Raw genomic sequence first — 25,263 nt, forward strand, 5'->3', positions numbered from 1 at the left:
GACCAAGTACAAAATACAGCTATGCAGTTTATTACAGACCATCATCTGTCCTTAGGCTAATTAAATTGTAGTCAAGAACAGGTTTAAAAATACACAAAAATAAGGGTTCAGTATACTTGTAAGAAGAACCAATTCTAGTTCAATAAAAATAATCCTCCGCCAAAAATCTAAAACAGCCTTACAAAACATTACAAAGTACACATGGAAATGACTTTTCAAAGCACTTAAAGGCAAATTACTGTGACAGGCACAAGTTACAAAAAAAGCCTTAAATAACTCAAAGAGTCTTATCGCTACAACAAAGTCATCTGAGGGTGAACCAGGAGGGAAAAAGAAATCAACCAATTGCAACACAAAGCTGATGTCAGTCAAGTCAATAGTAATAGATTGTAATAGTTCAAATAAATAGAAATTTCTTTTGTGACAGTTTGTTACTCAGGTGCAAGTAGCACCACAGTAATATTGAAATTCATACAGTGAACAATTGAGATTAGAAACAAATTTATGACACATACCAGTCTAATCAATTACACATCAAAGCTTTTTCTTCTGATACTTGACCAACCAAGTGAGGAGACACATTAGGCCACAGAGCACACACTTTCTACATCATATAAAGATATATATATATATATATAATTATATATATAATTTATTATGGACAAATTCCCCAAATAACTCACTTTTCTATCTAATTCAAACAGAACATAAGCCTTATCTCAGTAACAGCATGAGGTCAACGTATCTGAACTCGGGGGGTGTGAGTCTCTTCTTGGCTACAGATTTTTGTTTTACAGGTTCAAAGCTCTAAATCTTATTGATTCATCTTCCTTAGATGAAATGTATGATCACTCTTTTATTTGGGAAATGGACCAGATTCCAGTTTAGGTTTAAACATCCCACCTCCATTGAGCACATCATTCTGGACATGTGGTGCTGTCACACAGGACCACATGTGGTCACTGATTACTCAGTGCACCTTAACATCATACAGAGGGGCTGTCACAGGCATATTTGGAGGAACATGGCAAACTATTTACATAAAGGAAAACAGGAGTGGGACAAACTAACAGGGCTACATCTTTTTAATACTTGCCTCATGTCATCTGAACTGAACAGAGCACAGCATAGAAATCTAATGAGGTAAACAAACCAGCGTATTACAGAGCCACAGTAATAGAGCCATTGTCTTCCTGACTACTACAAGACTAAGAGGCTGTACGGCCTGACGGACAGCCATGTATGGCTAAGCTGCTGGGAATAACTGAGGAAAAGGTCCTTTGGGTCAGTAGGTTGCATGTTCATTGTTGATTTTTTTTTTCTCTTTTTTAGTGTGTTTGCTGCAAGCTGCAGCAGAGGCAACAAGGAGTACACACCTACACCTAATCAATGTTAAAGGTGCTTTGAATGTCTGAGGTTTGGAGACGATACATTCATACTGCGGTAGAGGCACAGCTGGGGACTGATAGACATCTGTAGTGGTGATTCCGAAGTTAGCAATCTAAGGCACTCAAATGACACTATGGCACAACTAGTTCAAAATTGAAAACTAAGAATCACAAACGCCACACACCACCACTGAAACTTACACATCCAATAAAAAGCTACTGCACAAAGTCATTCACAGTTTCAACAAAAACCAAAAGAAGATCAGACCTGGGTTACACCCCTGTAGTAAAAAAATAAGACATGAGCATCCCGGGAGAAAGATCACCACCTTTACAAACACTACTAGGGGGAGGACTGACATTGCTACTCTCGTCTCTATATACATTGCACACACTGACTGCAGGACGACACTCGGCCCAAAAGCTGCTCTGCCCCCAAAAGGCTCCAAAAGCCACTTTAGGGTCACCTTTTTAAGAAACCGTGCTGGCCCGCCTAGCTTTCAGTCTGGACATGTTTGGACTGGACTCACATCTCCTGCAGAGGGTGGTTCATTTCAATCTTCTCTCTCTTTACAGCTGGTTCAGTTGGCCCTCTGGATGCATCTGCATCACTGCCCAGGTCACTCATCTCATCAGAGAAGGATGTGTCTAGTGGCACATTGAGAGAGGGACTGTTACTTTGGAAACAGTTTGGTTTTAAAGTCGTAAAAATGGGAGAAAACATCTCAACTGTTTTACATAAAGCATCTTAAAGTCCTCTCATCATTTAACACAGCAGAAACAGAGGTCTTATCTCTATTGTTTCAGGCATTCTTCTACCTTGTGAAAACCTGGTGCATTTATTACCCACAATGCAACTTCACCAACAGTTCTGTCTGAGGTTTGGGTGTGTTATGCTAGTAGCAGTAAATGTAGCCTCAAGCAGAGATGACCTTTTAACTAGAACTCAGTCAACAGAAAAGTTATTGGCAACTGTTTTGGTAATTAATCTTCAAGCAAAATACTAAACATTTCTTTCCAACTTCATAATTTAGATCATTTGTGGGTCTCAAATATAGGGGCTTATTTTTAAAAAAGCTTCAGCCAGTCCTAAAACAGCTGGACACTGCAGTTGTAGAACAATCGTACGACTGGGGCTATTTTTAGCAGCAGATTAATTCCAGTTTGGTAGTGATAGCTACTTACAGCAGCAAGATTAACAACAGTGCCTCGGTTTGTTGTTTTAAGGTTGTGGCTGTGATGTTTCGCTCAATAGCACCAGGAATAAGCTACATTAAGGTTTATACACTGGCAATTCTTTTGTGAGATTCATTTGGAACTAAGAGAATTAGTGCTGAGCACATCAAAGTATTGGGAGACAGACTGGAGTCAGGCTGTTGTATGTTTGACAAGAAGAAAAATGCATAACAACAGTTCCCTTATCCTCTGTTAAGTATAGTTAATTCTTGATAAGATGCTTTATGTAAAATGATTGTTTTAGCAGATTCACCTTTGGTAACGCTTCCCTTTTACACTCCCCTAATTAGTAAGAATTTACTTGGCAGATAATGCAAAACTTACAGTATGTGATGGGTAACTACTATAATCTGTTTCTGGGAAGAGATGAGACTTTCTTTTACAGTCCAGTTTCAGCTCACTTACCTAGTAAATAGTTGTTTTACTTAGTATAAATATATCTGAGTTATTACCAACATAATCCATTTACAACTGAAAGGCACTTGATGGGTAACAATGGAGGTTTTTCTTCTTCATCTGTATTTACAGTACCCACTTGTTAGTTTCACATTATCTACCAAGTAACTTCTTAGTAATTAGGAGACTGTAAAAGGAAGTGTTACCTCACCTTTTAACATTTTTCTGGTAAAGATGAACAGGTGTGGACCATAGTGTAAAGAGTCAAGGCTTACCTTTTTCCATTATTGATGGCATCATGGAGCTCAGATCACTGAACTGTAATTCAAGAGGTTAGGAAGCTTTAGTCAGCAAAACTAATTTCAACACGATTTTCATTGTCATGGCAATCGGCAATCAGAGAAGTTTCAAATATCTTCTTCCTTACCTCTCCCATGACAGCAATAGGAGTTTCTCCTGTGGCCTGAGCCACACGGTGTTCCACCAGGTAAAACATGTACTCATCGTAAAGAAGACGGATCAGATGGAAAGAGCCAAAACTGGCTGCGCTACGTAGAGTCAGGTCTCTGATCACCATGGAGCTGCAGGAAGGAGAGAAAATAATCTGTTTAATCTTAGAGCCAAACTAAAATTTACAGACCAGTTTTTTAAAACTAGACACGTGTAGTGTAAACAAACTCAACACTACCAATATTTTTCTCATTACCTGTAAAAAGACCATTTGAGCAGGAACTGACGTGCAGCTTTGGAGAAACTCGGGCTGCCCTGGTGGGGTTTCAGGACCTGAGAGACCACATTGTCGAGCCAGGTGGCCCACTGGTCCAGGGAGCTCTGCTGCTGCAGAGTGACCTTAAAGTCCTGCTCCAGACGCTGAACCACACTCTCGTCACACTGACACACCCATGACGCCTGCTCCTGTTTGACACAACAAACACCCAGGCGCATTTAGCAAGAAGCCACAACTCTCTGAGCGATAATCTGCTCCCTGCGCCATACAAACTCAAATGTTTGACATTTCAACATTATGTTTTGGGTTGCTGACAGACAATATACCTGGACATTAGCAAAGTCCACTCGGTTGAGGTCAGAGAGCATCTGGTTGATCTGGGAGGTGTTTTGGAGGACAGCGCGGGCTGCCTGAGCCAGGTGGTTTAGGCTGGTGTAACGTCTCAGCGTCTGGGCAAACGCACTGACCACTGCGACCTGTACAAAACATTTTTAAATATTAACGAACAAAGCCAAACTTCCAAACAGTTTAGCTCTCTATGGCTCTATGTTTCTGGCACTGACCAGATTTAAGTGTCATCTTATATTCATACATTTTAAAGAGGTTGCTTGATCATCCCTGACAAATGTACCAGTGTTAACACCTTTTACTTCACTGCATTTTAATCAGTACTGTTTCTTTCAACTAGACAGATACAAATAAACCTTGGTGTACCAGTCAGATCATCGAGGGCACCTACGTTGTATGTATAATATTATAAAGTCCAATTGAAGTGATGTGTTGAAACTCTTGAATCACAAAGCAGTCACATTTAAAAGTTTATATTAAAACCTGAGGTTGTAAGGAAAAATGAAAACGTAACCCTTCAACATTTTATTAAGGACAGGAGACATTTAAATGTGAATGTCAAATAAATAAATACTACCTTGGTGCGGACAATCTCTTGAGGAAAGCTGGTCATGGCACTGGTCAGCCAGCCCTCCAGGCTCTTGGCAAAGTTGCGAATGGCCTGAGTGAGAGTGCCTGAAGAAACAGCTTGAATTACAAACAGACTTTTTCATCTCCTCTACATGAAGTATTTTACTGTAAGTAGATATATGCAAATGCTGCATACACTGGCTCTAAGAGGATTCAACTGGTTTTGCTGCAGAAACAAACAAAATCTCTTAAATTTAACAGTAGGTGCACAGACATAACAGTTATTTCAGATCATAAGTTGTGGGTTTATAATTAAAGTGGTCTTTTGTGTAAACAAAATACTGTTTTGGATAAAACATTGAAAATGCATTAATTTGGGTTCTGGGAAATTGTGATGAATTTTTAAAAATATTTTATACACCAAAAACATGAATAGAAAAAAAATGATAAGAAATAGTTGCAGTCTACATTTTTTCTACTTCATAGTATTAAAAAAGGCCTAAAAATACAAACAATAGTACTGACTGGGTACAGGACGCAGGACATCAGGGATGAGGATCTCCACCAGAGCCTGGTAGAGGATGTGATCACAGCTCCTCATCCACAGTCTGATCGGTTCATATTTACACAAAGCCAACAGCTTCTCTCTGGGGATCACACCTTCTGGGTCATCATCACTACACACACAGACAAACACAAAATATGTAGCACAAACTGTAAATTCCACCAAGAGCAAATAAAACAATACTCTAAACTCTGCTGAGTCACATAAAAAAGCTTTTTTTAAAAAAAATGAAATTAAAAATTCAGGACTTAATTTCGCTCAGACTCCAGAGTGCTGGGTAATTTAACCCTAAACATGAACTTTTCAGCATCAGATCTGCCTGTATGTGTGGTCTGACCTGTTGGGGATGGCTGTGCTTCCATCACTAGATGGCGGTGTTGAATACCAAAAGGTCTGCCAGAGTTTCTCAATATAGTGAAACTGGAGGTTCATCACCACATCCAGAGTAGCCTGCAGGAGAGCAGAGAGGGAGAGAGGGAGGGAAAGAGAGCGAGACAGAGGAGGGAAAAGTGAGGGAGGAAAGGCAGGGGGACAAAACATACAGAACTGAACCATGGCAACCAGACACACAACAAAGTTTCTACAGGCAGGCAGCCTCTCTCTTATTCTGGGCCCTCCTGGTTAGACATTGAGCCAGCTCCCTGCACATTAATCATCAAGGGGGGCGGGAAGGAGGGGGGGGGGGGGGGGGGGGGCACATTTAGGCTTCACAAAGTTTTAAAGTTGATTTCACTCACTTTTTAAAAGAAAAAAATCTTGGTTGCCTTTATTAAGCAGATTGCTCTCACAGATTTCTACATGCATTTGCCTCGTTTTAGTGGCAAGGTGCTGACGAACTAATCATGTGACTTCCTCTTTCCTGTTATGTACGTTGCTCTTTAAAAGCAGAGTACACTGTGCGTAAGTAAAGAATGCAAGAACACAGAAGAAGCAGTGACCAGCTCAAGCTCTAAAATCATAAAATAGAGTTCAGAGTCTTTATGGTCAGAGAAAAAGCCATACCCTGGTAAACAAGAACTAGCATTACACCAGAGGAAATGTCAGCCAAGCACCATATGAAGCAGAGGTCAAACTCTCTTTGGTCTCTAACAGTCCAGTATCTGCGTTGACTATAAGAATATGATTCACACCCAGAGACTGAGTGCCCACAGATTCTCTTCTTTCTCTTTCTGGCAGGACATGCACTTGCCGCTGGATCTTGTTACACAGCAGTGAAGGCTTCAATCACATGATATGTTTTTGCTTCCTCTCCAGCCATCACCATGGCAACCTTGTTTACAGTTGCCCCCAGCAACAGGTCAAACACTGACATACACATAAAGGAGAATTCCCCATCCCCTCTAAAGAAAACCGTTCTGCTACACAGTTTTTCAGCGCTCGGAAAAACAGCACGCCTTCAAAAAGTGTAGTGGTGAAATAACATGTGTGCACACGCATGGTCTCAGACTGCGGCAGAGATCCACAAATCCTAACCCCTCACTTCTGCACACACGACAAATGGGATTTATTACCCTAAATGTTTTATTAAACACAACAACAGCTGATGCCTGAATATTTGGCTGCTGTTACTATGACATTAAATACTGGCAGTGAATACACATATATTTACAACCCTGCTCAAAAAATAACATCTGTACCTTTAACAGAATGATTATGACTGGTTAACTTGTTACTTTGATTTGTGCTGTAATTTTCAATCCTGTCAATAAAAGTCCTGGTTAATGTGTTAAAAGGTCACTGTTGACTCACAAAAGGGGAGGACGAAGTGAAATGCATAAACATTAAACACACACAGGCAATGAGAGCTGTGAGGGTGACAGAAATGCACTGGCACACAAAGACAGGAGCCCATGTGCCTGTCCACAGACAAGGCAACACAAAGGCCCAAGGGGAGGCCACCACAAAGACACCAAGATGTCCACCCAGCGTGCTGAAAGGTTAATTGGCATGTCTTGAAAGCTGCACAGAGATGAAAAGATGACTGGAACAAAGGGAGCGTGGTGAGGCTTGACAAGGGGAGGGCAGGGATAATATGATAAAGCCAAAGCTTCGCTGTTTTAATCACAGCCTCTCTTCTGCCTGTAAAACCCCCAACTTTGAATATTCTACATTATTTCTAGTCTTCTCACTGCCAATGTGCTTTATCCTGGGAGCATATTCTAAGAGTGAAACCTATGAAATGTCATTACTCAACTCATGACTTCACCATAGCTCTTACTTCATACATTTTCCTGGTATCGTTCTTCATAGATTTTTTTTTTTCTCAACTAAGACATAAGGCACCTGTTGACCGCTGGTGTTTCAGTGTGTGTTATCTGCCCTGATTACACCAACTCAACAGAACAGGGCTACCATTCTGTATTTTCCTTATTGTTAAATGACAAAAAACAGCAATGTTGTTCAGTACTTTAGGAGCATGTCAACTTTTCTTCAACCTGTGTGCAGCAAGCAGCTGCAATTCCATTTGTCCCTACTCACTCAAGCTTAAAAATGTCATATATAGATTTTTTTATTAACAGAATGTAATATTACATATAAGAGGGGTGATCTATTTTTGAGCAAATGTTTCTTAAAAAGGAGTCAGTGTAAAACTCAAAGTTAGCTAAAGGGTCAGTAATCATAATAAAGGGCCATGTCACTAAGTGCAATATTGTAGCTTTCTTATGTTTCTGGATAAAAAAAATAGCATTATACGTCAGTGCCATTACAATTTATGATTTTATTATTCCCATAAATGGTATTATTCATTGGTACAGTATATTTCTACCCTGTTTACTGGAAAATTGTAACGCAGATCATTAAACTACATATTTCATTGTGGAAGGCAGTATTTATACTGTTCCTTTTCCCTGAAATACTAACTTATGTGATGGTTTATATATATATATATTTAAAAAAATAATCAATAATTATTAATGCTAATAATTATAAGCAATTTAGCTTTAGATGAATTTGAATAAATGATTTAATTTCTAATGTCAATGACATAAGGTGAATATAAAGAAAGAAAGAATTAGTCAAAGGTTTACTGCTAAAATCCATTTCCCAGGTAGAAATTTGGCTGATATATGAAGGATCCCCCCCAAAATCATCTCTCCATCTCTCTCTACTTTTAAAGTGACAACATTTTGGATAAGAAGCCATTCCCTAAAGGTGGTAAAATACACCTACATGTTCATCACTCATCAAAGTTGTTCATACATACGTTTTTGCCTCAACCTCAAACTGTGGGACGCCTGATAAGGACTAACAGGAAAAAGACAGCAGCGATGGGCTCTGAATGATGCAGCTCTAAATGCACTCAAAATTTCAAAATTGGCTTAAACCTTCCCAATGTAGTGAACTGTAATAAAAAGGAGCTCTGCTATGACTTCACCCACCTCACAGTGATCTCTATAGAGCCTCTGCAGCTTTTTTACGTCATTCATGTTGATGCGCTCCGGCAAAGGCTGAGGGCCCAAGTCAGGAGAGGGAAATGGGGGCAAGGTATGTAACATATCTGCAAAAATGTAGACAGTTATTGCTGATCCACATATAAACACACTTTAGGACACTGGAGAAAGAACCTTGCTGTTTATTTGGATGACACAAACAAATATGTTATTACTGTCTCAAACAAAATGCCTAACATTACATTTTATCAGTCTGACATTTATTACAGTGTACAAAACCAGCATGGGTTGGTAGCTGTGCAAAAATGATTCTACACTATAACTCCTACCACATTATGAAAATCAGGACATAAAAGTGATAAATATAAAAGCAGTTGATTAACCCAGGATACACAGTTGTGATGACAGCCAACCAGCTCCTGTCCTTACCTATGTACTGCTGGTGGTGTTGGCTCTGAGCAGCCACAGACTGCTCTGGAGTGCTGTTACAGTGCTGAGAGCTCCCACACAGGCTGTCAGACATACCATCTACCTTCTGTAGAGGTTTGAACCTATACAGAGAGAACATGTATGATTGTCAGCAGAGTTGTGGAGGACTGGGATAACAGGAGTAAGAAATAATGTGCAAGTTTTAATTCTAAAGGCAAACGCAACAAATCAAATCCCTTTCAGTCCTGACAAAGTGTCATCAGAACTGTACCTTTTTACAACCAGAACTGGAACATGACTATATTGTAATAGATATGTCTTGTATCAGAAAACAAGAAATCATAAAAGAAAAACAAGGAAAAGAGTAAATGAGAGAGTAAGATGGGAGGAGATGAACAAAAAACAAGAAGCAGGTGACTGACAATGAAAGTAAGATAGCTTTGTCAAAGTATATGTCGATAGCCATCTATTTGATTTACACATGAACATCATCCAAAAAAACAGAGTAAATAAAAAATAATTGCCAAAATGGTAGTGAATGAAGAGAAAACTGCTGAAAAGTTGTGACAAATGCAACAGAGCAAGACAAATGGAAAGGAAGAGGGAGGAAAAAGTACAAATGGCATTTCTCATGGAAGGAATGCTGACCTCTGTTTCTGGTGGACAGGCTGCTGTCTCATGGCCATGTACTGGGTGTCCTCCTGCAGCCGGTTGAGCGGTGAATCTGGCTTCACACGGATGCCATAGTAATGGTACTTGGAATTGCCTCTGGTAGATTCAGTGAGAGAAAAGCCAGAAAACAAGACTTGCCATCACTATAATGACTATCATTATCAGCTTCCATCAGCAAGTCTCCAGTGCCTATAAGCATCATCATACTTGTCACATCTATAATGGTAACATGATTACTGTTATCAGCATCTTCAGCATTGGCAGTAACCTCTTCCTGTTTATACCTGGTGCCGAGGCGACGTGTCCTCAGGCCCATGAAGACCGAACGGATGAGTTTGCCGAAGGAGGCTGCATTGACCGGATCCAGTTTCTGTTCCTGACAGTGCCGCAAATAATGGTTATACAGAGAGCACCGGGGCAGGCTCACCCCCTCAGCTGTCTCATAGTTGTCCAGCAGCCACTGAAGCTAAAAATACACAGAAGACGACACAGCCGCACAATCAGTGAGTCCCAGCGGAGAAACTGCTCTGTGATAGTCACCTGGCAATCATTGGAGAGGAACGGCACATCTTATTATCACCTCCAGACATACAGCACATACCACACACTTGCACACACACGCATGCATGCACACACAAAAAAAACTTCAACCTCCTACTTTAACAGGTGAAACACCAAGAAGACCACTGCACTTGGCTGTGGCTATGACTGCATGGTTTTTATATTCTTGACTGAAGCCATAATTGACTACAGTAATAAGGAACTTCTGATTGAGTGAATACTTAAACATCTGAAGACCTTTCTACACAAACAGTCTGCAGCAGCGTAATCACAAAGAATTAGAATAAAGAACTAATTATCAATTTGCAAACCAGATGTAATACTTAAAACATTTCATAAAAGTGATGTAGAGATTGTGGGATATCAGCAGAGTTTTAAGAACTGGAAGGTAGGGAAAGCCTCTAACCTCAAATTTCCACAAATGAATTTAAGTCAGTTTAGAAATAAAACCAAATCTCATTTAAACATGACAACTGGGTGATAGACTTGCAACAAGATGAAAAGTTACACTGCAAAAATATATATAAGTGTATGGCTTGGTGCATTTAAGCATGAAAATAATGGAAATCTTAAGCACATGCAGATTATTAAGACACATACAAGATACATACTGGAAAAAAAGTACAGCAAAAGCATGTTCACATCAAGGACAATAATTAATGGAGACAATTAATGGGACAGCGCAGAGTACATAAAGCTAGTGTGGGATGTGTCTGAGTGGAACAGAAGGAGAACTTGCTGTCTAGAGGTCCAGCCACAGATTTTTTTTTCTCTCATTTCCTTTTGAAAAAAAGGTTCCTGGTTGACTTACATGGCTGTTGAGCAGGCTGCTTTTGTGACTTGCAATTCCTTCAGACTTTTGGAGGTTTTCAATCGCCATTTCAAGCTAAAGAAAGAAGCATGCCAAAAAAGAAAAAAAAAAATAAGAGTGGAAACAGAAGAGAGAGGAGGCAAGAGAGTGAGAGAGACAGAAAAGGGGGGCAGAAATAAGCAGGGGTGTATGAAAAAAAATACAAAAAACAGATAAAGGAAATAAGACTGTTAGCAAGCAGCCAGATCTCTGTATTTCCATTAAAATCAGTCAGTGTTGCAGCCAAATCCATTATTGGCTGACAAAAGCATGCAAATCAAGGGACTCATAGGGTTAAGCTGCTCAGTGAAGGCTTGCAGTCAGACACACTAATGTATGCAAATAGGAACCACAAACAGGGGCATGGGTCACGTCAAAGTTAGGGACAATAGGTCAACAATGCCTAAACCCAGGCCCCCTGCTACCCCTCAGTTTAACAAGGACTGTAACATAAATAATATTAGAAATACTAAAAGTCAGTAAGTCATGGCTCCAGTCGAAGCAGTGCAATTGCATAAAACACACTGACATGTTATTCTATCTTTGGACCACAAAAAAAGTATTTGTCCAACTGGTGGGCAAAGTGAATGACAAAACCTAGGACATTCTGTTGAGCTGCACAAGAAAATCAAGTAAAAACAAAAAAACAAAAAGATATGTGGTAATGCAGCCAAACTGGAGATGAAGAAGAAAAGGAAAAAGAAGCAGGCAGCGTTCCAAGCCTTAAGAAGGCTCCCGAGGGCTCTTGGCCAAATGGTAATGAGCCCCAGGGGTTGCTTTGTTTAGCAGGTCGCTCAAATGCCCGTGAAAGCCTCTGAAACAAGGCAGTGCTGCATTATTTAAGCCAATGTTCCAATTCCATGGGCTCTCTGCCCTGCACTGCTCTGCTCTGTGTGTTGCTGCAGAGCCGGGAGGCCCCAACTCAGGTTGCTGTAAACTCTCTGCCTCTCTCCCTGCTTTCAGGCTTGTCCCTGGAGCATGGCCAGTCTGGACATAGGCTCAAGTGGCAGTGATGACAGTTTGTGCCAATGTGCATCTCACAACACCACAATAGTAGTGGTGACCTCTGCTCAGTAAGCCTTGTTGAGTAACAGTTAGCAGTAACAACATTTTTATGTACATTACAAAACCAAAACTATAATCTGGAGACAAAGCAGTTGAGAAAAGACAAAATTCTTCAAGTGTACATGACCAGTAGTCATTTTGCCTTTTTTTCTCATAAATCAAAGTGCTTTAGACTACAACAGAAAAATTAGCATGGGTGTTTCTCACCATAGCTGAGGACGAGCGTGACGAGTGTGATATGTGGTTGCGGCTTCCCTCCATGTTTCCTCCATGGATCAGGTAAGTACTGCCGCCGGAGATGATGTGGCTGCTGCCCACATCCATGGCAATGCCCACCATGCCATGAGGGGGCACCCCACCACTGGCAGAGGAGACCACTGTGGTGACATGAGCTCCACTGGCCTGAGAGTCAAAGTAAGTGCCACCACTGCTTTGCCCATACAACTGAGCCTCTGGGTTGTATGAGTAGGCTGTTCGGCTAAGGAGAGATTATTGTAATTAACATTTAGTGATGACAGCAAATGATGATGCTAAACAAAGGACATTTAATTACCACTAATGCATTTTAAGAGGTATGCACCCTCTGAGAAGCAAGACCTACATAATCTTCTGATTTTACTTTGTTCCGAAGAGAAAAGAAATATTGTTTATATGGTACATAATCTTGTTTAGATACACAAGAAAACCAAGATCATCAAAATATTTGGTTATGATGTGATCATATCAAACATCAAACTGGGGAAAATTTTATTTGGCTTCAATTAGCTTTAATGACTTCAACTAGGTTAAACATTTTGTTTGGAGCCACTTTAAAAGTAGCTTGATGTCACAGTTACAGTGAGAGAAAAGAAAGCCAATCCATTGCTGTGGACAGTGGCTATTTTCCCAATTGAACCAAATGACATGTTTCACTGTATGCATTATTGCCTTAAAGTTCCCCTAATTTCAAAACAGACAAAGATTAAAACTGAAATATGTCAAATTTCTTACTAAAATGTTCATCAATTTTGTTGTCTGTCTTATGTCACACTTCACACATCATATTCCACTGATGTATTTTTGAAATGATAAATCACTCCTTACATAGTTCCATTGGTATAAACAGTGTCTCCGCTTTCTCCTACATATTGGACTGGAGATGGGTAGACATGTTGCACCTGCTGCACCTACAGAGAGATAGCAGGAGAGTTAAAGTACAGATCCCAGGTAATAGACCTGAGATTAACAAAAACTGTATTTATGCTTCTTCATTTGTAGGCACAAGCTAACACATTAAATGCCACTGAGATTAAAATTAACTGACACAAATACTGCACAGAGAATTATTCTTTAATGTGGCACATTAACATCCAGTGCAGTGAAAAAACATCTGTCCACCCCTTGTTTAATGACAATATGCCCAAAGCAGTAATCTTAGCTACTCAGAATTATTGCATTTAGACCAAAATACTGGTGTATACTTTCTAAAAAAAAAAAAAAATGTAAATGGGAAATAAGGCCCTTATGCTGAGAGGGGATCATGAATTACAGAAAAATAAGTTGAATAAAATGTGTATGTCCCTATAAATTAAAATTATTTATATAACTAATTTTAACTGGTTACTCATAAATGTGATTTAATAAGAAAATAAGCTTTATTTGACAAACAACTGGTAATTAATGATTAAATGAAGAATGGCAAAAAGCATGTAATGAACTCTCTCATCTGCTAAAGGCTGGCCTTGTGGCATGCAAAAATAAAAGACTGGCATCAAAGACCAGCTTTTGCAGACAGTCAGGTCAGCTCCTGGTTTTCATGCCAGACATTACACAGATTTCATGTTGGGATTTGGTTCAAGCTCACAGGAACATCTCCACCCATTGCAGCAACTTCATATTATACCCTAGGATTCAGATGACTTCCGGCAATGAAATGACTGGGATGCCATGTTTGCTTCCATTTAAATTTTATTTTACCTAAATGTAAACTCAGCAAATGAGACTTAGAGAGCTGGTCAAACATTTGTCATTGACAAAAATAGGCTCTGGTAAAACTGGCTATAAGTTTTACAATAAAACTATTATCTGAATTCATAGAAATAATCTTATTTAAGTCTCCAGCTCAGTCAAGAACAAGTCAAAAAAATAATAAAAAAAAAAGGGGGGGGAGGGGTTACAGATATTTTCACAGCACTGTATATTTATGTACAGTACTGTGTACCTGCTGAGGGACCTGCTGAACCCTGGGTACTGAAAGCTGTTGTACTTGTCCTCCCTTCTGAGCTGAGCCTGTGGCTTGAACCAGCACCCTCTGTGTGAATACAAGACATAACTCAATTACATAGCCATGTACATACAATTGTACACATTGCAATAAACACGACAGCCAGCACAACATAAACAAACATCAGTAAACGTCCCCTTTCAAGACTTTCTGAATCAAGTCCAGATAGGTTTATTACAGGTTGATTACAAAAAAAATAAATGAAGTCTCACACTTCCTCCTTAGCCATGCCCAATGCCAGACCGTACTATTCAGCTTAATGATTACAAGCAATGAACAACAGAAATTTAAACTGTTCTAACAGGGCCTGTTAATGCTGTATTTTTGTGGTAAAATTGACTTACTGATTCAGAAAAAAATGCAGAAGATTCTGTTGTCGAGGTATTATATGATTTTCTTTTCAGGCAACATGCACAAGCACTGATATAGCAAGCAGCTCCATACTTCATACAAATTTCAGCCTTTGACTTTCATACTAAACATTTGGAAATAAATAGATCATTACAGAGCCTCCCCAATTGTCCTGTGTTTCCAGTGAGGTATAAAGGCAGTGCCCTACCTGCTGGGAGGCTGGAACAGGCTGTACCACAGGGGCCTGGGCTGATGACGTAGTCCGCAGCGGTGCCACACTGGTCGTGGTGTCTGACCCTCCCTCTGAGCTCTGCATGCTGGGTAGTGATGAAGAGAGAGAAAACAGAAAATAAGAAAATACATAAATGTGTATAAATTTTATACTGAAGAATTAATCCGACATGTAACAAAGAAAAGAATAAGAAGATTCCAAAGTCTATACACACAGACAGCCGTGCAAAATGTATGCTCTTCCACCCCACCTCTTCTGTCTTGGAGCCACCAGAGCATTCATTGTACCCCAGGGGGCTTTTGGCTTTGCCAAGTCAAGCTGAGTCACTGAAGCTCTCAGAGCCCCAAGGCTGCCCACCTTTGGCCTTAATCAATGGCAAAGTAAGAAGCCCAAGAGTATTACACAGATGTTCTTAGTACTGGTGACAGTCAAGACCCAGGTAGAAAAGTTACAGTACAGGAGTTCAATGTTATCAGCAGGCTTAAAATCCTTCATGAGGACCAAACCCACTGTCCCTACTTGCCTTTCCACTGGGTGACAATGTGCACAGCATAGTAAAGGGGAGCTAAAAATGGAGTGACACAAAGGCTCTCTCTCTAAAAAAAAAAAAAAAAAAAACAAGGACAGAGAGGGAAAGAGCGGGAGTACGGTAGGGACAAGAGGAGAAAAGAACTGCAAGGGGGAGTAAGCAGATCAAAAAAAAAAAAAAAAAAAAAAAAAAAACAACTTCTCCACTCTGGTAAAAAACTGAAGGGGAAAAAGATGAAAATGGCAGTGGGGCTCGAGCCCCTGCTAGGGTCCTGATGATATCCAGCATTTTGTTTGTAACGAGAGCCATTCTCTGAGGGCTCCAATAATCCAGCTGATATGAGGAAATTCCTCAATGCTTTGTAAACGTTTGTCGGTTGCTATGGTGAGGAATCCATGACAACCACCCCTAACCCCCTCCTCCCCTCTCCCTGTTCACTCTTTTACCCCCCCCCCTCCCTTAATAAAGCTCTTGCACAGGAACTTTCGAGTGCAAACGCAAAGAGAAGAGGGGGAGGAGGACAGGAATAAGGGAGATACAGCACAGTTGGGGGGTGGGTTGAATTCATGAGCAGTCTTCAGTTTAAGGCACAAATCCAGCAGCAACAGGAAAAGTCAGTAGGTAGTTGGGACAGCGATGCACAGTAGGAACATTACAGTGACGGCCTGCAAGACACAGCCTGCTCAAGTAGACATGCTGTGATTAATCATAACACATGCACTGCAATGTTATTTTAATTTACTGGAAGAGATCTGACAAACACCACTTAGGCTGCAGTAATCTGCAGGCTGAGCTTTTAGATACAAGCAACAGGTGCAGCCAAGCTTGTCTCTTGCCTTTTTCAAATTTGATTTAAACCTTCTGACAGGGCTGATTAAAAACTTTTGATTAGCTAGTCATGTTGTCACCTCAATTATTTAGCATTTGCACTAGGAGATCCACTGCATTAAGCCAAATGCTCATAATTTCACAAATAAATGAGAAGACTGCTATTTACCATGCAACAAAATTACCTCAGAGGGGACAGTAACAAAAAGAAATCTAAGAGGTAACCCAATTCTTTGGAGAAAGAACAAAAACATGGGCATGAGTCGCAATCAAGAAAATCCTTTTGGTGGTTAAGAGGAAGAGGAAATAAATTTAACTAAACCATAGTTACAACAAAAAATGTTGTGCTCACACCAAAATACGAGTCACATCCTCTTTTGTGGAACAGTTACACTATAATGACACAGGATAACCCCACTCATTTACATGACCACCTAAAACCCTTCCACTGAATACAACATGATGAAGCTATCAGACACTACCACAAAATTCCTACCACCCATAAGCAAACTGTTCTGACAGGCAAAAGGAGATTGGAAGTACAAATACCTTATTCAAAAATGTTCACTTAAGATCTTTGATGGTATAAACTGTAAGTAAACAGTAAATTGCAAGGAGAACTGAGCAGGATTTAGTTCGCCTTATGGCGCCCTCAGAAAGAGCTGCATCTGGCACTCTCTTTCTCCATTTCTGAATGAAATGTTAACTTTTGAACAGTAGGGTAAAACCAAAGAATCAAACATTGATCCTACAAAAGATAGTTGAATTTTTCGTGTCCAGTAACATATAAATTCACACACACACACACACACACAAAAAAATCCCTGCAAACTGCAAAACAAATCATTTTGAACTGTCAGCTACATACCAGTATCTTGAGAGAAATTTGGGTTTGGGGGACAAACCTGGGCCTAAGACAAGTCAGAGTATACCTCTAAGACAGAAAAACAACAGATCTGGGTGTGCCACCGCTGACACTTTCCATGTGTGGGGATTTTGCCACAGGCAGACACTGCTGTGCTTACATGACTAATACAGTGAATGGAGGAGGCACATGTTGAAATTCCTGATATGTATCTATCTTCAGTCACACAAAATCGAGTATGAGCAGCCCTCTTCAAAATGTTTGTTAGCAGAGGGCACAATTAACATTTATATGTAAATGTTTTCATATTTAATTCTACATTTTCTTCACACCACTTTCTTGTAGGTCATTTAATTGAAACATCTTAACAAAATGCTTCAACATTATTATTGAAATGCGCAAGTATCTCTCTAAGGCAAGGAATTTGTCTATGAAGTGTCAGTTTAGTTAAAAATACACTTGCAACAATGCTGATATTTATCTTTAGACTTGTCATTTCCAACAGTGGAAGTGACACAGGCCTGAGGGCTTCATTATGCCATTAAAGAGTGGGTGGCAAGGGCCATGGCATCACACACACACCTATATTTTCATGTCAGTCTGTAAGCCAGGTTTTATTCAGGCAAATCCCAGATAAGCCCTTAACAACATTATAACAAGAGCCCCACCTATTAAGAATTACCTGAGTTTTAAAAGCTATACAGCAACAAGAAACAGTACACAGTAAAAAAAGAAAGAGTAAAAAAACTCAAAATCTCACAAACTCTGCTGTAGTCTATAATAATAATAGTGAAGACAATATTCAAACATCTGTCACTGACAGATCTAACTTAAATGTGGCTCTATCAGAGAAAAACACATACAGATGTTCAATTAAAAGCAGGAGCCTAGAGTCTTGGCTCATGTTTGCACTGGCCCACATTGTTTGCAGAGCAACAACGGTTGCTAGTGGCAACACCGTCCACTCCCGTTTCCAGGAGCCTGTTGCTATGCAACCAACAGAATACTTCCCAAACCAAACAATGCCATCCCCCCACCTGATCCTTCTATCTCGTGCTAAGAAGAAACTTACAACAATAAATACAATGTAAGCTATTAATTTCAGACAGAGGCACGGGGCAGACTTATTCCGGTGTTGCAGTTACATAAAAATGTACAGACTTTATTCTGGTTGTGACTTGAAGTGCTCTGTTTTTTAACTGCTTGGTGGTCAAAAAGAGGAGGAATGTTTAAGTCATTAAACAGACAACAGTCTATTCTTCAAGAATGCTTTACACTCCTGCCACCCAAAAACAACACTTCCAAAGGCATGTTGAGTCTTTCCAAAGTTCTTTGAGCAAACACAGCAAAAGAGCTTCAGCAAAACATTTTTTAAGTGAGTAAAAGATAAAATAAAAATGACAGACACAAACTGTTTTTAAACAGAAATCTATGGATCTGTTTCATACTAAACGGTACTCCTCAGGCACCTTTCATATATGTCAGGGAAAAGCAACAGGTCTCTGGTGAGGCTTTAAAATGTGTTTTATTGAAAAATATAAATTGTAATTTGGGGGTTTGGAAAAAAAAAAAAATTGGATTTCCTTTTAATTAATTTCATTAAAACAACCTCTAAGATCACACGTGCTCACACAAAGAACAAATTAAGATATGATTAGAGATTTCCACAACAGAGGCTGTTCTTCAAGCCTGTCTCATTAATTCATGACTAATCCAATCAAAGCAGCTCTTGAGGTCTGCAGATGGCAGAGTTTGGGAGGGGGGAGCAGAAATAGAAGGCAGTGACCACTGTCTCTGATCCAACCACCCTCCTCCCCTCCCCAGCTCACCTCCCCACCTCTGGCCATCAGCACAACCTGGCCACTCCGTCACTGTGTGCTTGCAGGCCTGACAGCCAGAGAGAAAGATCAAATCGTTACCATAGAGATTGCGTGTTTGCCCATGCTCTATACTAGTAACTTCCTCCCCCAGCACCCTACCTCTTCTAACCCTTTCCAGATTTCCATTGCAGCTCACCCCCAGCACAACCCACCGCCATCCCTCATCCTTTAACATCTACAGATAAAGAATAAAGGCTGGGGAAACTGCATGTTTAAAGATGTTAAACTAGAAAACACAACGATAGTGGAGTGGGAGGGACTTGTGTGAGGGGTGTCTCTTTTACAACTATTTGTATAATGTGTTTCAAGGCTGCCACACTGATGACACAGTGGAAAGAATTTAAGTCACCTAGCTGCTTGAGGACATTGTGGTCAAAAATAACTACAAAATAAATAATATTCTCCAAAAGCACTTAAAAGCATATATAATGTTTTTAAATATAGTCACAGCTAGATCCAAAGCATATATAAGATGGACCACTCAACAGTTACACCAAACATATTTACAAAAGCAGAAAAACACAAGTCCATACACATGCCAGGACTGCTCAATCATTAAATCAAAAAAAAAAAAAAAAAAAAAACAGCTGAAAATATGTATACATCCACCTATATAGAAGTATGCCAAATTCAAATAGCCTATGACAAGAAAGCTTGATTTGTTAAATGTGTTTTATGAGGTTCTCAGATAGGTTATTCCAAGTAATGGTGTCTAGCAGGAGATTTAAAAACTTTTTCATTTAAGTACAAGCATTGGTTCATTTCAAGTAAAAATATTTTAAAATGTTTTTGCGATTGGCAAAAAAAAAAAAAAGAAAATCACTGCTTCCTTGGGCCTTGGACCTTGTTCCATACCACCCAATTTAATTAAATCTTAACTATCAGACAAATGAAAGAACTAAAAATATAATACTGCTGCCTATGTGAAAATCTTCACGACATGAAAGTGCTGCATCAAAACAAATCACCACAACATGGAGTGATTAGGCACAGAATCCTAACACTTCAGCCTAGGCCAGACTTGCATCTCATAATGTGCAAGTGAAACAATACTACAGACACAAAACACTCACAATAACATTATTTAAATCTGCTTTCAGGTTTCTAATCTGTTGGCCTGGAAGTTTTTCTTGGGGACCCACATTCTGCAAAAATGACCTCAGAATCTGGCAACATGATGCCTCAGTCTTTACCAGTGGCAAGCATTTCCTCCACACAGCCATGACACTGAAAAACATCATACTGTATGTACAGTGTTTTCACAGTCACTAATTCACACATGCAGTGTGTCACCAGTTAATGCTTTAAAACTGAAAAAGATCCAAGCATCTGTTGTTCATGCAGTGAATACTGGGCCATGCTGAATACATGTACTTGCCATCAGACTCAGATTTAAGTAGTTAATGCCTTTTTCCACACTTGAGCTCCAGGATTGCATGTTCACTCTGCATTTGACAGTCATACACAAAACTGGTTGTCAGTACATACTCATACTGCCATTCACACAAGTCACAAATGATACTGTTACCTACAGGGTAGGCATGTCAGTGTAATTCAGCAAGATTAATACAATTTGTTTTTTTACACTGAGAATTTAATATGGTGAAATGTTAATACAGCAACTACAGTCAAAATTCACACAGGAATCACTCTAGTCAAACTAGCATGCAATCTAAATCCATTTTGTTTCATACAGAAACTTAGCAGTGTCAGATCCAAGTTACAGCCACATTCCATTTTAGCAGATTTCCAGCTGTTACAGCTACATACAAATTGAGTGGGCTTAGTTTGTCTGAGAGTCCACATATTGCCTCTGAACCAATGATTCTTATGCAAGACATTACAGAGATTATGTCTGGATTTTAAATCATCTTTTGCAGCCAGCAGCCAGATCAAATGGCATTGAAAAAAACATGACTTACACAATCTGAGTAGCAGTCATGCTAATTTTAAAACATCAGTCAGTGTCATTTCCAAAAAATTAACCACTTAATTTTTTTGTAGAATCTAACATGTTTCACCATAGCAATTGGCATCAAGATAACAATTATAACATACATCATATAATGACTGGATAAAGTCCATTAATTCTTTATTTTTCAAAACCTCACTCAAGTTTATCCATTTATTTATCTTGTTTTTTTTAACAGATAAAAATGTGTTCAAAATTATAACTTGTGGAACTGAAATGGTTTTCATAGGTGACTGGTTTATCACAGGCAGGCTGCACTTTGCTGTCAACCTACTTCTCTAGCTAAAATGTGCAACACAAATGCAACAAACTCTTAATTAGAGATAATACTTCTACATCAGAATGGGAATTTCAAACTAAAAAAATGAGAAAAAACTAAAAAGGTTTACTGTCCTTTGCAAATCTGCCTAAATCTGACACCACCAAGGTTAGTCTTGGTTCTGGTAATTACTTTGTAGCAGGTTTACACTGACAGAAGTTCTTCTTTTAAGCCAAATAAACATCTCTTGATAAACTAGCCTGAAACTCTACAAAAGAAAGGAAAAGTGGGGAGAGGATGGGGGCTGCTACTATTCCTGCCTGAAAGAAAGAGGGAAGGGGGGGGAGCATTGTAATGCAAATGTCACTGCCTTGTCTGCAGTTTGTGGCAGGAAATTTAATTAGAAGTTGTGTAGCTACGATACATACAGGTGGAATGTTAAGAATGCTTCTGATGACACACACAAGCAAAAGAGACTGACTAAAAAACAGTTTATTTCACAACAGGTTTCCACTTGTTGCCACTAAGTGAGGGCCAATCATTTTTTTTTGATATATTACAAGATTTTTTTTTGTATCCTAGCAGCATACAATGATTTCCAAAATCTTTGTAGCTATAACTCTGAGTCACAAAAATAATTCTGTAGCGGCGCTTAGAATTAAAAGCCCTTATCAGATAAATGATTATGGAGATTATGAAAGTGAAACATTTCATGTATACAAATTGCTCTATTAATTTACACTTAACAAGCTCCACAAGGAATTCTCCTCTCAGTTCTTCTGTTTTGCTCTGTGATTTCCTGACATGCATCTGACTGGAGTTAAGGGATACCCTATTAAAACAAAGATATGTGAAAAAGACAAGCACTAGGAGGTAACTCTATATGAATGAGAGGAACTGTAAACAGCAGGGATAAGAGTGATTGCAGTGACTGGGCCATGTCTATCTCTGGCTAGTAGACAGAACTTTTCCCCCAGGGCAATAATAGGCCTCATCAAGATAAGCTAAATACAGCATGGGCAAACACACAGACAAGCACAACCACACTACACTCATGTATACACACACACATTCACACATAAAGATCATGTGACCAAAAGCTGTGTCAGGTCACCCGCTGCCCAAGAGACCAGTGCAGCTGTCCTATTGATAGCTGAACTGTACTACACACACATGTCCATTAAACACTCAAAATGGCACATGGGAAATGGTGGACACTGCCACACACAATCACATGGATAACTCCAAACACAAAAGAAGGCCGTAAGAAATCTGGTTAAACCTAAAGAATTTGTTTGCAAATCACAGGGCATTGCTGAAATTAAACAACACATGACCAAGATCACAGGCTGCAAGCAATATCAATACAACAAATTTTGGTCACTGAAGTTCAATATATAGACAGGACAAGTGACCTACAACAGAATGACTAAATTAAAAAATATTCTTAATCATAATCAACCTCTCATTTCATATGGACATTAATCATTTTTTGTACTTTACAAGCAAGTAAGACATTTCTAAAAATATCTCCAACTATGAGCTGCTTTCCTTTTGTTTAATTCTCCTTACTGAGCACCCCTTCTTTCTGACCTGCCTCTGCAAGCCAAAGCTATGCACTCTTACCACAAAGAGGGAGATGAAAATAACCTGACTAAAAACACTGACTTTTAAAAGAATAACATTTCGCCCCCTGGGCCACTCCATCCCCTTTCTTTCCATGACTTGGGTGTATTTGTATATCAAGTTGCCATGTAAACATAACAGTACTCAAAACGGGTTGGGGGGGGGGCAGCAATACTCAACAGTCGTCTCTTTATTGTCTTTGTAGCTCTGGAGTTGTCTGCCCAATAACAGATAGGTCTCTTTCTTTGACACTTATTTCAAAGCAAGTCTTCATTTACTGCATTTTCAGTTCCTCACTCACCAAATATTCTGGCCAAAAATTGAGTAAAATCATAGGGGGTAGGATAGCTTCATAAACATATTTAACATATCAAGAATCCTAGTTATAAATTATGATTTATATAACCATATTAAGGTTTACTTCTGGTCACATTTTCACCTAAAAGGAAATAGTTCATCAGTAGCAAGCAGAGAAATTTCTATGCCATAAAGATTCTTCCTGATGCTTCAATAACAAACATTACAAATGACCGAGCACCTGACAACTGTCTCTGAAAATAGTTAATTACTTTTGATGTATCTCAGAGGATAAAGAAAACACAATCCCAAAAGAAAACAAAAAGGTATGCACAGTGCTGACAGCCATGGTGTAAAACTACTGAAAGGGTAAATCTAGGCATACTGGGGGTCTAGTTTTCCTTCATTATTTTACCAACACTAACATGAAATTCATCTCTGAAACAGAGGATCAGAGGTCAGCTATCCTAATATAACTTGCCACCTGAACAAAAAAAACCTGTGCCGTTGAAGACAATTCGGCTATTTGGAAATAATTTGCGTTGGGTCTGTTCAAACAGGTACACCAGGAAAAATAGAAAGATTAGTAGATGAAAATAAAACATTTCATAAAATGACATAGAACAGAAATGAGATACAGTGATTGTGAATCTTCTTACTTTGTATATCTTATTGGACGTGTAGTTTAAAAAGCACATAGAAAATAGAACTTCAACACTCCATCTCTCACCCAAAACCGAAAAAAACATGCCAGGGCAGTACAAAAGAACCATCATAGCACCACCTAGCTGCAAGACCTCAAGCTATTTAGGCTATTTCTGAAATATTGAAAACTTCTTAACTTTGTAAAGTACCAACATTGTTCAATTTACATGATCTACATCATATAACGTTAATCTCATTAAAAGATCGCTTACAATTGACAGTTTACTAACTTGTGCTCCTGAGATGGAGACCAGTGGAAGCATCAGGTCTGGTAACGGTGTAACGGCAAGAGTCGCAACATAAGTTCGTAAATCCGTGATATGTTACATTTCCCTTTACAACAGACTGTATTATTGAAAAACGTCACAAACGAGCGTACGAACTGTCCGTTGAGCTGGAAGTTGTGCTCATGATTAGCACACGTTTGCTTGTAGCCGACGTTAGTTTCTTTTCGAGCTCCACAACCAACGTTGCTAACGGTACCTAGCCACATTTCCACCTGTTTGAAAAGCTGCTGTTCTGATAAAAACGGACATAGAAAGAAGTTTTCCCATGTTGTGAAGAACAAAACCGAGCTGCCGTTAACAACGTGACAAACGTTCGAACTCACAAACACACTTGCACTCAATCGCTGCTGGCAACCTTAGCTAGCATTAGCTGTAGCTTGACTAGTAGCCTCACAACCACCCAGCCAGCCCTGAGCTGAAGTGCGCTCACCAATCGACACACACTGCACAACGTAGCAACAAGTGAGGGTGATGTTGGATCAATTCGGAGTTGGAGTAACTGACGCTGTTATAACGCTTAAGCAAACTCTAGCAAAAATAGTTAGCAGCCGTAAAATAGATGTTTTTCCCCAGCTGGCTTTAGGTTGCAACAGGCTGTTACCAGCTATACGTGAACGTCAGTTAATGAAGAGTGGAAAGCCGGTCTCAACTTGGGGCGGATGCCACAAAGAAGGGAAAGTTATGTTATAGAAAATAAATACTGCTTTCGACGCATTCGGGTGCAGAGAATTTTTTTTTACCAAATTCACATGAATTCAGTTTCTAAATTCTATAAAGATATAGTCACCTTTGCCTTGAGGAAAGTTCTGCCCTGGCTTTGCTTTCCCCTCTCTCCTACTCGCTCGGTGACTTCCAGATGCTGCTGCTGCTGCTGTTGCTGAGTGTTGCGCCCGTTGGTAAGTAACTGTCTCCACGGCTACAGTCACTATGGCGTGACGGGGTCTCGAGGCAACTGTTGCTACCCTCGAAT

At 39.5% G+C, this 25,263-nt stretch overlaps 1 protein-coding gene across 9 annotated transcripts; it reads right to left on the minus strand.

Moving 5' to 3' along the window:
• Positions 1-1,657: 1,657 nt before the first annotated feature.
• On the minus strand, positions 1,658-25,263 carry rfx2 (regulatory factor X, 2 (influences HLA class II expression)). Of its 9 annotated transcripts, none has more exons than XM_026322963.2 (18): positions 25,081-25,263; positions 15,022-15,130; positions 14,400-14,489; positions 13,283-13,365; positions 12,407-12,677; positions 11,096-11,170; positions 10,008-10,189; positions 9,700-9,819; positions 9,052-9,173; positions 8,611-8,729; positions 5,568-5,680; positions 5,191-5,342; positions 4,673-4,770; positions 4,074-4,223; positions 3,727-3,935; positions 3,448-3,601; positions 3,296-3,338; positions 1,658-2,036 (listed from the first exon to the last, which is right to left on the minus strand). In XM_026322963.2, the coding sequence occupies exons 2-18, from the start codon at positions 15,127-15,129 to the stop codon at positions 1,915-1,917; spliced, it is 2,211 nt and encodes a 736-aa protein (XP_026178748.1). In that variant the 5' UTR covers position 15,130; positions 25,081-25,263; the 3' UTR covers positions 1,658-1,914. The 9 variants fall into 9 exon arrangements, with proteins under 9 accessions (XP_026178748.1, XP_033181027.1, XP_026178749.1 ...); XM_033325136.1 differs by lacking the exon at positions 25,081-25,263 and adding an exon at positions 24,617-24,890; XM_026322964.2 differs by lacking the exon at positions 25,081-25,263 and adding an exon at positions 24,237-24,608.

The sequence above is a fragment of the Mastacembelus armatus genome, chromosome 4 (genome assembly GCF_900324485.2).
Source record: "Mastacembelus armatus chromosome 4, fMasArm1.2, whole genome shotgun sequence".
Lineage (NCBI taxonomy): Eukaryota > Metazoa > Chordata > Actinopteri > Synbranchiformes > Mastacembelidae > Mastacembelus > Mastacembelus armatus.